A 13,621-nucleotide genomic window follows, 5' to 3' on the forward strand; every position below is an offset into this window, starting at 1 on the left:
ATGTCCGGCCATCTGTTTGTGACCTCAAGCTGAAACGAACTTGGGTTCTGCAGCAGGACAATGATCCAAAACACACCAGCAAGTCCACCTCTGAATGGCTGAAGAAAAACAAAATGAAGACTTTGGAGTGGTCTAGTCAAAGTCCTGACCTGAATCCTATTGATATGCTGTGGCATGACCTTTAAAAGGCGGTTCATGCTCGAAAACCCTCCAATGTGGCTGAATTACAACAATTCTGCAAAGATGAGTGGGCCAAAATTCCTCCACAGGGCTGTAAGAGACTCATTGCAAGTTATCGCCAATGCTTGATTGCAGTTGTTGCTGCTAAGGGTGGCCCAACCAGTTATTAGGTTTAGGGGCAATCACTTTTTCACACAGGGCCATGTAGGTTTTTTCTCCCTTAATAATAAAAACCTTCATTTAAAAACTGCATTTTGTGTTTACTTGTCTTTGACTGATATTTAAATTTGTTTGATGTTCTGAAACATTTAAGTGTGACAAACATGCAAAAAAAAAAGAAATCAGGAAGGGGGCAAACACTTTTTCACACCACTGTACATACACATACTCATACACACTCTGTCCATCAGTCCTGCATTAACAGCTTTAAGTAGACGCGCTGTTTTGTCATGTGCACCCCGTTATGTGAAGGACGATTAGAGATTTGATCACGGAGGATCTGTTGCAACCAATGAGCAGTACTGACTCCTGCTGTCTGGTATTGGCAGTCCAATCGCACAGTGATGCTCAGTACTGACTCCTATGGTGGGTACTGGCAGTGCACACACAGTAATGCTCAGTGCTGCCTCCTGCTGTCCTGTGTCCACAGTGCACACACAGTAATGCTCAGTGCTGCCCCCTGCTGTCCTGTGTCCACAGTGCACAGACAGTAATGCTCAGCACTGCCCCCTGCTGTCCTGTGTCCACAGTGCACACACAGTAATGCTCAGCGCTGCCCCCTGCTGTCCTGTGTCCACAGTGCACACACAGTAATGCTCAGCGCTGCCCCCTGCTGTCCTGTGTCCACAGTGCACACACAGTAATGCTCAGCGCTGCCCCCTGCTGTCCTGTGTCCACAGTGCATGGCGTCTGGGACGAGTGGTCACCCTGGAGCCTGTGCTCCTTCACCTGTGGCAGAGGCCAGCGCACCAGAACCAGAACCTGCTACCCGCCCCAGCACGGGGGCCGGGCCTGTGACGGACCCGAGACCCAAACCAAGCTCTGCAACATCGCCGTCTGTCCAGGTGGGCTCCCTCTCCCCTCTCCCTCTCCTGGTACTCTGAGAAAATACGGCTCAAAATGGAGCCCTGTGTTTCCACGGGGTCCTGGAGAGCCGCAGGGTGTGTTGGTTTTTTTTTGCCTTAATATCAGCAACCAATTCAGACCCTATAAACCAGCCGAGTTAGCTGGTGATGAACTGCTTTCATTTATCAATTAAGTGCTGAGTAACAATGAAAGCCACCACACCCTGTGGCTCCCCAGGACCAGGAGTGAGGACCACTTCCAAGAACCCTGGAAGAATGTAGTTAAATGGTCCTTTGTCGGGCAAAATTGTTCTTTGTCTGGGAGCCTGTACATTTCACATCGATGATAGATGGTTCCCGTTGGCCAGCATATGTCAAAGCTGCCTATAGCCCCAACATATAGCCTATAGCCTAGTGGCTAAGGTGTTTGGGAGCTCAATGGTTGGTGGTTTAAGCCCCAGTGTGGCCACAGTAAGATCTGTTGCAGCTGTTGGGCCCTGGAGCAAAGCCCTTAAGCCCACATTGCTCCAGGGAGATTCTTCGAATCAAGTAAGTCACTTTTGATACAAATTCTAATCTAAACGACTGCAATGTAATGGTTCCATAAAGAACTAAAAACGGTTCTGTGGAGACAAGCCAAAGAATCCTTTTTTCCTGATAGTGTAGTCAGGGTGATTCTTGGCCACAGACAACGTTAGCTCACCTCCAGCATCCTGTGGGGTGAAATTGAGTGGGTTTTGGGAAGGGCTGAATGAATTCTCTTCCACTGGAGGAGAATAACCTTGCAGGAATTGGCAGCAGTGTAATGTTCTACCTCCCTTAAGGTAAGTTGCAAAATGTGTTTTTGCAATGGATCAGTGGGAAGTCCAAGTCGGGGCGAAGTGATGCATTCTGGGTGTTGCTTGACCCGTAGTGCAGTCGGCTTCAGCCTGGAGCCCGCCTCCCTCCCTCCCTCGCTCGGAAGTCGAGGCGGAATTAGCCGCGCTGTTCCGGTCTGTCGCGGAAGCAGACAGACTCCGCCGTGTCCAAACCACAAGGGCGTTTGTCAGACGTCCTGCTCACGTAGGTGTTTGGAGCGTTCAGAAGATGTATTTACGGCCTGGCGTTGAGTACGCAGAAGGAGTGTGCTTCCTGATCAGATTTAATCATCTGTCCCACCGCGCAAGCCTTACTCACCGGATCGTCTGCCAACAATTTCCAGAGAATTTGCTGAATCTCATCTCTCCATCTCGCCAACGAGACAAACAATATATCCCCAAATTAAAGTTTGCTCCGGCCTATACTCTCCGGAAAAAAAAAAAGGTTTCACTGGGGAATCTTGTGATTTCATAGAGCAGGGATCAGCACCTCGCGTTCCTGCTGGTGTTCCACCCTCCCTTTAACTGGGACTCAGGTGTGAAGACAGTCTGGCCAATCTGGAACACAAACTACCCGGGAGAAAATAAAAACAAGGCTTGATTTACATTGGAGGGGAATAATTGGTGATGCCTGCCATAGAGGAACCCTATCTAGCAGAAGGGTTCTTTCTCAGGCAAAGTGGTGTCTTGTCTGGGAGCTTTCACACATCACAACCATGATAGTAGGTTCTATAAAGAACTAAAAAAAAAGGTTCCTCTATGTAGACAAACCAAAGGAGACTGTATAGTGTGTCTCATGAGGTTTACGTAGCCAATCTCTCATATACAGAGAAGTAAGCTCAGAAAAATATTTATGCACTGAAATCATTGTCAGGTGCTGAATGGCTGTTTACCACCTGCAAAAATGCAAGCAGTCTCAGCCAAATTTCTCCTACATCTTTTTCATTGTCGGCCATTTTAAGCCTCTTCCCTCTTGCTCTCAGATGTGCTTGAACACTCACTGAAATATTGAAATGCTCCAACAGGCTGATCCGCCCGTGCTATTTTAGGCAGACATACTGCGGCAAAAAACCAAATTCGGCGAGGTGCAGGGAGTGGGGGAGCTTCAGCTGAGGATCTAAAGCCTGTATTCTGCTCTCTCTTTCACTTTCACCAACCCATCCCTCTGGAAACCATTTTGGCTCCGGCTCTTGCGGTTTCCCGCCGGCCTGGGCCCTGCAGTGGATGGGCAGTGGCAGGAGTGGAGTCCGTGGAGCGACTGCTCGGTGACCTGCGCCAACGGGACCCAGCAGAGGACCAGACACTGCTCTGCGGCTGCTCACGGAGGGTCGGAGTGCCGGGGCCACTGGGCCGAGAGCAGGGAGTGCTACAACCCTGACTGCACAGGTACCGGGGGTCACGGGGTCACGGGGTCACGGGGTCAGCCGACTGGCATCGGCAGCGGTGCCCAGGACGGGAGCGCTGTTGCGTGACCGTCTGTTCTCTCTCCTGGCTGCGTGTCAAGTTATCAATACAAAAATGGAATTGTATCGGAATCTGTCTTTTTGTGATGCATCTAAGTCTCGTAGCATTTCAACAGCAAGCAGCACTTCAGACAGAGAAAAAAACTATACTGAACGGAATTGATGGGATGTAGTTGCACGTCTATGTTGGTGGACTATAAATAGAGTGTAGTGAGCTGTTGCTACTGAGTTAGTGGAGAACCCATTACACAGTGTTGAATTATCAGTGAAGACGTGCACATAGTCACATGCCCACGTGCACACACACACACACACACACACACGCACACACACACACACACACGCACATGCACATGCTCACATGCTCTTAGGAGCACGAGCACACACACACACACACACATGCTTTTAGAAGCACAAGCATGCACACACACACACACACACACACACATGCTCACATGAGCACAAGCATAAACACACACACACACACACACATGCTCACATGAGCACAAGCATACACATACACACGCACACACACATGCTATTAGGAGCATGAGCATACATACACACACACACACACAGCAGACAGAGAACCCCGTAGGTTAGGCACCAGTGTGGTTCATCCCTGTATGTCTCTGAACTGCCAATCATTTGTAGCCCAGTGCTGTGAACAAAGCCCAGCGTATTCATGGCTACTTGTGCTGTTTAAGTAGAGCTGGTTAGCGATGCGGTTTCATGATGCTGCCCCATAGTCACCTCCAGACTGTCAGAATGTCTGGCTCGGTCCAGTGAGAAGGACCAAGCCCCCGGCCCCAGGGGACCCAGAATCTCCTCCTGGATCCCCTGGGGCAGGAGCATCAGGCAAAGAGCTTACTGTCGCTGCCCTGAGCCATTCTCATTTCACATTCTCACCCAGGCACCTCTCAGAGGGAGCTCCCCGATAACCCTGCTTTACTTACACTGTTAGCGAACAGGGTATCTAAGGACAGCAGGTCATACTTGGGCTGCGTTGGAAACAGCTTACCTGCCTGCTGTTGAGCATACAAGTTACATGCAAGTTGCACAGTCGAACATGGCCCAAGTACGAGTCTCTGTGCTTAAGATTTAACCTTAACGTAAAAAAAATAAAGCAAAGCAGGGTTTTATTTGAGCGCCCTTTGTGAGGTGCCTGGGTGAGAATTAGAAATGAGAATTGCTTAGGGCAGCTACAGTAAGCTCCAGGCGTTTTATGCGGTCATTCATGTCTACGTTAGAAACGTGTTGCTGCCTTGCCTCCATCTTGTACCTGCAAGCAATACAGCTGGGGAAAAGTTAGTTGGGCTTCCTGCCATCAAATGCATTTAGATAAAAACTGTAAAAATAAATAAATAAAGAGGGCATTCACCTGCTCACCTGCCCACCTGCATGCGCCAGGGAACGGAGAGCAGCTTCCTCCGCTCAAGGCCACTTTGAAGGGAAAAGCGTTTTCCGGTTTCACGGCTAACAGGATTTCTCCGTATTGTAATGCTGTTTGTCCTGAAAAGGGTTTTCAGTGCCGACATGTCTGTCAGTGTCATATCACCCGCCCTTAAATGTCAGCTTAGCTTTATAACCTCACGCTCCTCTGTTAGGCCTCCTGACACAATGTCCTAATTCTGGGGCCTTGTCGCTATAGAGGGCTTTAAATAAATCTCTCCTAATGCAATCGCTTCAAAAGCAGGAGAGGAAAAAAAACGAACAGCTGGGTGTTTCTTCTCTCCCAGAGCATGAAAACGGGCGTTAAATTAACAAAGGCGATGCGTGCATTTCTTACCCTGCTGAAAAAGACAGCAGAAGCTAGGTTTTGGAACAGCTGGTCGCTGGTTCACCAGTTCAACCTGCTCCATACTCAACATGCGTTCACCAGATGAAGCTATGCTTTGAAACAACTGGTAGCTGGTAATTCCATAGCTGGATTTAACAGTAGGGTACTTTGTTAAATGCACCGACCTTGCTTTGTTGTTTGTTCTCTTGCGAGAGGTTAGTGCAGTCGAAGCGTGATTTGTAGCTCGAGCTGGTCTGAACTGGTCCACCAGCTACTGGTTGTTTCAAAACCTAGCCTCAGCTGTTTTTTTTTTTCAGCAGGGTTCGGAGCTTTTAGTGTAACAAAGACTTCCAGTTCTGGCACATGCGACGGAGAGCCTTGGGTTGGGGTTTTGCAGCTGTAGATAGATTTCCTCGCACTCAAAGCACTTGATGAGGGGGAAACTCACCTTAACCACCACCAATGTGCAGCCAAAAAGATGCATGGCAGCCATTTTGTGCCAGAATGCTCACCCCACATCAGCTAAGGCGGAGACTGAGACAAAATGTTTTTAGGCAATTGAATCAGGGGATGATTAGGTGGCAGGTTGAAAGAGCCATGTTTGGAATTTAGCCAGGACATCGGGGAACCCCCTGCTCTTTGTGAAGAGTGTCATGGCATCAGTGTCAGGACCTTGTTTCAACGTCTCGTACAGTGAGTCAGGACCTTGTTTTAACGTCTCGTACAGTGAGTCAGGACCTTGTTTTAACGTCTCGCACAGTGAGTCAGGACCTTGTTTTAACGTCTCGTACAGTGAGTCAGGACCTTGTTTTAACGTCTCGCACAGTGAGTCAGGACCTTGGTTTATCGTCTCGTACAGTGAGTCAGGACCTTGTTTCAACATCTCGTACAGTGAGTCAGGACCTTGTTTTAACGTCTCATCTGAAGAACAGAACCTGGCTGAATCTGAGGTGATGTGGGGACTGGTACATATAAGAAAGCTAGGACAGTGATGTCATTACTGGCAAGCATGGCACAGAACAGAATATCTGGAACTACACGCAGACTCATAACTGCGAGAAAGGGATCTTTACACAGGTTGTACAGTCCAGGTACAACATACAGGAATAGCACAGAATAGGCAGAATGCAGTGACTGGACAGTGTCGGGGCAGATGGGGCACTAGAGACCAGGTGAGACCAGGCAAATGCAGGTGAGGGTCAAAACCGGGAGGGCAATCCAAGAGGCAGGGCAAGAACGGAGAGGAGAAGGGCGATCAGGGCAAAGGAGTGAGGAGCTGGCAGGGAAGCAGGCAGGCCACAGGAGCAGGCAGGCCACAGGAGCAGGCAGGTAACAGGAGCGGGAAGGTAACAGGAGCGGGAAGGTAACAGGAGTGGGCAGGTAATAGGAGTGGGCAGGTAACAGGAACAGGCAGGTAACAGGAGCGGGCAGGTAACAGGAGCGGGCAGGTAATAGGAGCAGGCAGGTAATAGGAGCAGGCAGGTAACAGGAGTGGGCAACAGGAGTGGGCAGGTAATAGGAGTGGGCAGGTAACAAGAGCGGGCAACAGGAGTGGGCAGGTAATAGGAGTGGGCAGGTAACAGGAGCGGGCAGGTAACAAGAGCAGGCAGGTAATAGGAGTGGGAACGAGGAACTAGGAAACAGACAGGAGATAGCAGGTTGCGAGCACCAAGGCACAAGACAATCATATGGGAGCACGGGACGTGACAAAGCATTGTGTGGAATCTGAGGCGAGCCCCTCTTTCCTCTACTTAAAGACACTTTTCCGTTCCCCTCAAATCAAAATCTGTTTCACACTGCGTCATACGTCCTCATTCCCTCATCAAATCGGCTCCCTGCCCTTCAAAAGCTCCCCACAGAGGGTCCTTTTCCCTCGTATGTACGTCATATCACTTCTGTTTCAACTCGCCTTTCAAGACCAGGCTGGATACGGTACGTTGAGGCAGACTAAGCCGTAGGTACACTGTAGTGGTAGGAAAAGGCGAGAATGGCCTGTTCTCACCGTTATGTCGTGATGTTATGTCATGTGACGTTATGTTATTACAGCTCATGTTGTGAGGATCTATAATTGGCTGTCAGTGCACAGGTGGCCAGCCTTACTCCTGTGAAGCCATAGAACATTCAGGTGTTCCTCACTACTCAGTACATCAACCTTTATCAATCAACCCTTATTTAGTACCTGAAGACACATTAAGGGGTCAGGGCCCTCTTTCTTCAAGAGCACCGAGTTTACAGTCAAAACGCAGTCAGAAAATCAGTCAAAGGGGAAGGACGGCAATGCAATGCATTAAAACATCAGATTGATTAGAACATTCACAATTAAATGTAATTACGTTTTTTAAACAGATTTCTGGAAAAATCAATAGGTACCAATGCATTGAGTTTCCGCGACAGTCGTAGTTTATTCCAAGCGCATGGAGCATTGTATGCTGTATAATGGCAGTTCTTCCTAATTCAGTATTAATGAACCCAGATCAGCAAAAAGTCATGACAATTAATCAGATTTATTAATCTGATGGAGTTCAACTCTCCAGTTAATAAGGCTGTGCAGATAGGACCGAAGCTTATGGCAAATGGCCTTTTGGATAAGCCAATGCTGCTCTCTTCTCACATAAAAAGAAAGCCAACCTACTTTGTTATACAAAATGCAGGGATGGGTGTAATTAATAGATTAATTTATAGATTATAGCAGCTGATTAACGCACCTCCTATGCATTCTTGGGGCTACACTGCAGAAAAAGTGTTAACCCTAGTCTTGTAATGTCTCTGAAGTAGAACGTATAGGCTTGTTTTAAGTTACTGTTTGCAAGACTGTAAAGTACTGTTTTTTGGCAAAAATAAAACTGGTGTAGCCGCCCCTGTGTTAGCCTGTGTGTGAAAGTTCTTCACCACTATATACGTAGACATTGCGTAATATCAGAGTCCAGTTCGCACCCCTGTGTGCACTGACATTTCATAAGGACACAGTCGCCCACGTGACACCTGGTACGAGCGCTCGCCCTTCGCCAAATACCCACAATGCCTTGTTTACTTTGGCGCAGCAAGGTACAGTCGAGGTCAACAGAGTTATTTCTGAAAGCAAGCAAATTTGGTCTCAAACATATGTGCCTCTTTTTTGGGGGGTGTCCTTGGGGGAATGTTTGTGGTGGAGGAGGTGTGTGGACCTTAGCCTCCCTCCCCCTGGCCTGTGTGGAGGTGTGTGGACATTAGCCTCCCCCAGCCTGTGTGGAGGTGTGTGGACCTTAGCCTCCCCCAGCCTGTGTGGAGGTGTGTGGACCTTAGCCTCCCCCAGCCTGTGTGGAGGTGTGTGGACCTTAGCCTCCCCCAGCCTGTGTGGAGGTGTGTGGACCTTAGCCTCCCCCAGCCTGTGTGGAGGTGTGTGGACGTTAGCCTCCCCCAGCCTGTGTGGAGGTGTGTGGACGTTAGCCTCCCCCAGCCTGTGTGGAGGTGTGTGGACGTTAGCCTCCCCCAGGGCGTCTGATCTACCGCTCGGCAGAAGGAGAGCAGCTGTTTTTTTTCTAATGCTGAATTTTATGGTGTTCATTAAAAAGCTGTAAAACATGCTGCAGCTTTTTGGAACTTTATCGTAAAATGCCTTTTAATATTGGCAAAGTGAGGCGAATTACTGCCCCAGCCAGCGAGAGAGGCCCCTCCGCAGTAAAAGCGTGACACATTTCCCATTATGGCCGGGATTATGATCCTGATTGTATTAATTGCGTCGAGTGGAAAAAAATTAATGCTCTGTGGAAAAAAACGTGGTTTCACCATGGCTCTGGGTATTGTGAAATACGTTCAGGCACAAGTTCTTTGCCAACTCTTTATAGGAATAAATAACGTGCCCCTTCAATCGCAAATGAGCTTAATTCACATTTGCTGGATGCACTTTACATAATTGCAAAATTGCAATCTATTGAGGGTGACACAAAAATAACGGTCAAGGTTATGCGGTCTTGTTGAGGTCAAACTGCATTATCGAAATTACGGGTCTGAAGCGAGAGAGCTGCTAAAATGGACAAAATGGACTGTAATGTATGGAACATTGAGTGCCCTACGGGTTAAAAAGGAAGTGCTCTGCACTCATGTCTCTCCCTCCAGAAATAAGGAAGATCCCACAATGTACACTCTCGGAAATTACAGTACAGGAACGTTCAGTTTTGTTCTTTCAGGTACACATTGTCCATATGTACCCCGAAGGTACAGTACTGCTCTATTGGGGTACTAATATGCACCTGTTACAAGCAAAAAAAAAAAAGGTACAAATGAATGACGTATTGCTGGCTAGGTGTACCAATGTTATGTACACATAGCGTACTACCCCAGGGACAGGCAGACAGTGTGCTGCTTTTCCCACATACACTTCAGTCTCTCCCAAAATCCCCAGATTTCTAAGCTTGATTCCAGGCGCAGTACTCCACAGTGATGATACACGGAAACCCAGAAATCATTTTCCCCATTTTCCTGTTTGTGAGACGAAATTTTGTTCCACATAGACGTCCGAGCGCATCACTCCACTGTGACCGCCGTGTTTCAGTTTTCCCAGTTTTCCTGCAGTGAGTGCATTTCCGGTTCTTTCCGCAGCCAACGGACAGTGGAACCCGTGGGGCCCCTGGAGCGGATGCTCCAAGTCCTGCGACGGCGGCTGGCAGAAGCGTGCGCGGGTGTGCCAGGGAGCGGCCGTCACCGGGCAACAGTGCGAAGGCACGGGGGAGGAGGTCCGCAGGTGCAGCGACCAGCGTTGCCCAGGTAACCCACAGCCCCCGGCAACCGCGCTACACCGAGTCAATTAACTCGGAACTGGCGAAGAAAGGCTGAACAAAAGCAGGTTTCCGCCGATAATTACCGCCCACTCGTCTCGAAGCAGGTGCAGTCGCACTGAGTACGGGGAGCGGGGTTTAAAATGGTGGCCGGTTTCTGAGAGACAGCCGGCGACAGCCAGCGACAGCGCGCGTTCTTGTTGCAGTGCCGCTGTCAGTGGGGCTCTCTCTGGGCTGCGAGGGATGATTAATCTCCGTGAGTAAGTGACGGCATTGATTACCCCCACTTTGTTATTGTCTCCATGGAGATGACTGCCATTACCGCCGCAGATTGCAGTCGGACGGCGCTGCAGCAGCGCTGGCTCTGATTGGTGCGTTTTCTCGGTCTGTGGAGAGGTTGTCTGAGAGATATGCCACGGACAAAAATGAGCAAACCCGGTTTAGGGATTTGCACACACATATACAGTATGTACACATATACATTACATTACATTACATTATACATTGAGGTCCGTAAGTATTTGGACAGCGACGCAATTTTTAAGGGCTTTAATTCTGACACGATTCGCTCCATATGGTGTAAATACTGTCAAATGAAATCGCAGACTGGGCATGTACACCCGTGTCGAGTGCACTTCTTTAAAATTGCATCACTGTCCAATTACTTATGGACTTCACAGTATATATACAGCACACACATATCCTCAACCAAATAATGTATACACATGTACTCTCATAGACACTTGCAGCACAAATACACTCATAGACATCTATGAATGCATGCACTCCCACACGCACACACACACACACACAATCCCGCACGCACATGCACACACTCCCGCACGCACACACACACACTCCCGCACGCACACGCACACGCACTCCCGCACGCACATGCACACACACACGCACACACACACACACAGATCTGGCTTCAGTCATGAGTCTGTTTCTAAAAGTACATCTACTGCGGCAGATAGCTTAATAAATCCACCTCAGACACACGGACTGCAGTCTCCAGCAGCTCGACACAGAGAGATTTAAACTCTACTGCCAGCGCAGAGAGAGGGAGAGAGAGAGAGGGAGAGAGTGAGAGAGGGAGAGAGAGAGCTCTACGGCCCATAGACCACAATGCAGAGAGAGAGAGAGGGAAGGAAAGACGGGGAGAGAGAGAGGGGGGGAGAGAGAGAGAGGGAGGGAAAGGGGGGGAGAGAGAGAGAGGGAGGGGAGAGAGAGGGGGAGAGAGAGAGAGCTCTACGGCCCATGCAGAAAGAGGGAGAGAGAGGGAGAGAGAGAGAGCTAGAGCAAGAGTGAGTGAATATGAGAGAGAGTGAGAGCAAGAGCAATTAATTACAGAGATAGAGAGAGAGAGATAAAGAACATTCCACTACAGCTAGTGAGAGAGAGATATATTATTATTGTTATATATTGTTAAATGTATCAGAATTATTATTATTTTAATAGAATTTAATATAATTATTGTATTATTATTCATATATACGCTTTGGAAATAAGTACATTTGTATTTCATGCCGGTAAAGAAATTTGAATTTGAGAGAGAGAACATTTTGTCACAGAGAGAGGGGGAGAGAGAGGATGAGAGGGGGAGAGAGAGATAGAGAGAGGAGATTGAGGAGTGAGAGGAAAGAGAGAGAGGGAGGGCCACGTCTGCCTTTACTAAGAGGCCATCACAGCACCTCACAGCTAGCCTGGCCCCATTGAATTATGGGTACGGTAAGCCTGTCCTCTCTGTCTCCAGCCCCGTACGAGATCTGCCCTGAGGACTACGCCGTGTCCATGGTGTGGAGAAGAACCCCGTCTGGTGACCTTGCCTTCAACAGGTGTCCTCCCAACGCAACAGGTAAGCTCCCACCGAGCCCTCTGGCCTGAATGCAGCAGCCAAACCCGTCGTTTACGTTCCAGTTCATGAGTATGCTAATGCTAATGCTAATGCTCAAGTCACGCTACAAAGACTCCTCCCCCTCCCTCCATCACCGTACACAAGTCCAGCTGCAAATGAAACTGACCTGCCCCCCACTTTAATCTCTCTCTGTCTCTCCCTCAATTCAATAATTATTTATTGACATGACTGTGCATGAACAATATTGCTAAAGAAATTAACAATAAACCAATTAACAATAATAATATGTAATATATAATCACGTGTAGGATTAATACACTGGAATAATATGTATATGTATGTATATGTAAAAAATACATAAATAACAACCAAACCTCTCTCTCTCTCACACACACACACACACACACACACGCACAGACGCTCTCTGTCTCTATCTTTCTCTCTCTCGCTCTCTGCGCGTTCTTTCCCCAACCTCTGTAAGAATTATTCATGTTTGTCTGCGGTAACAATGATGAATATGTACCTGTCATATCTGACTAAAACCCGCATTCACAGCGTGCCTTGATTTTAAGTGCTTTACGCCTCGCGTGTGTATCAACCGAATTTTCTATTTGCATAGCATTGACCCGCGGGGATCTCCTGCGCCCGCTACCTTTCAGAGTGCTCTCAGGCGAGTGTTGAGGAGCGGAAGAAGGAAGGCATTGTTCCCCCGCTCCGCTTTCAGCAGCCGAGCGCCGCGCTCCGGCGAGTTTAAACCGGCCTGCCCCCTCCACCTACAAAATCATATCTCCTGAAAACACCTCCGACGCCCTTTTCTGTTGGGCGACCCCTCCGTCCGTCTGCGTTAGGGAGGGGGGTGCCCATGTCTGTCACGCGGCGACCGGGGAGGTGTTTCTGGGAGGACGGCGTTTGTGTGACACGCGGCCGGCCCGTGATTGGACCAGGCCTCGGGGGGCCCGGGAGGGCGTGGCTTTCCGCAGACGCGCCCGGGCCCCGCTACGCGGTCGACTGCGTGTCTGAGGACGGGGCGACGACCTTCCGCGCGAACGACCTTTTCAGCGCACTCTGCGTGACCTCTGGGAACGTGCAGTGTGGAGACTGTCAAATACAAAATGTGTCAAAATACAAGTACATCAAGTTCTAGTTCAAGTTTATTGTCATTCTTCTCATTAAGTGTAAGAAAACGACGAAATATAGTGCCTCAGAAACCACAGTGCAATATAAAAAACAGTAATTAAAAGGGGAGAATAAAAACTACATACACTGTGTCTTACTTAAATTGTGTTACATGTAATAACTGCAATATACAAAATATTACAATTACACACAAAAAAGTGGAAACACACTTGAGGAACTAAGCAGTTTGAAATTAGACTCCATATTAGACTTGAGCGTGCCTCATATGTTAGTTCAGATAACAATCTCGGCATGTACTATATGGTCATAAATAAGATGAACGGCAGGCTCATAGTTATGGCCACCCTGGAGCCAGGGCAGAGGTAGGTGAGGCTGTAAGCTGGGTGATAGCTGGGTGATAGCATGGTGCACTCAGAGGGATGTCAGAGATCAAGACTGCTCAACTTGCTGATGGTCCGTGAGCAGCAGGGTTGAAGATGTCCTCCACATGGAGCTCACAGGAAATGACATCATTAGGGAAGGGCA

The 13,621-nt window shown here is 48.6% G+C and overlaps 1 protein-coding gene across 1 annotated transcript in view; it reads left to right on the forward strand.

The window, feature by feature from the left end:
- Positions 1–13,621, forward strand: part of adgrb3 (adhesion G protein-coupled receptor B3) — a 232,618-nt gene that overhangs the window by 102,738 nt on the left and 116,259 nt on the right. Inside the window, 4 exon segments of the mRNA XM_061227768.1 lie at positions 1,080–1,244; positions 3,323–3,487; positions 9,923–10,087; positions 11,858–11,959. Coding sequence (XP_061083752.1) covers positions 1,080–1,244; positions 3,323–3,487; positions 9,923–10,087; positions 11,858–11,959 — 597 coding nt within the window.

This window comes from Conger conger, chromosome 18, assembly GCF_963514075.1.
Source record: "Conger conger chromosome 18, fConCon1.1, whole genome shotgun sequence".
Classification (NCBI taxonomy): Eukaryota; Metazoa; Chordata; class Actinopteri; order Anguilliformes; family Congridae; genus Conger; species Conger conger.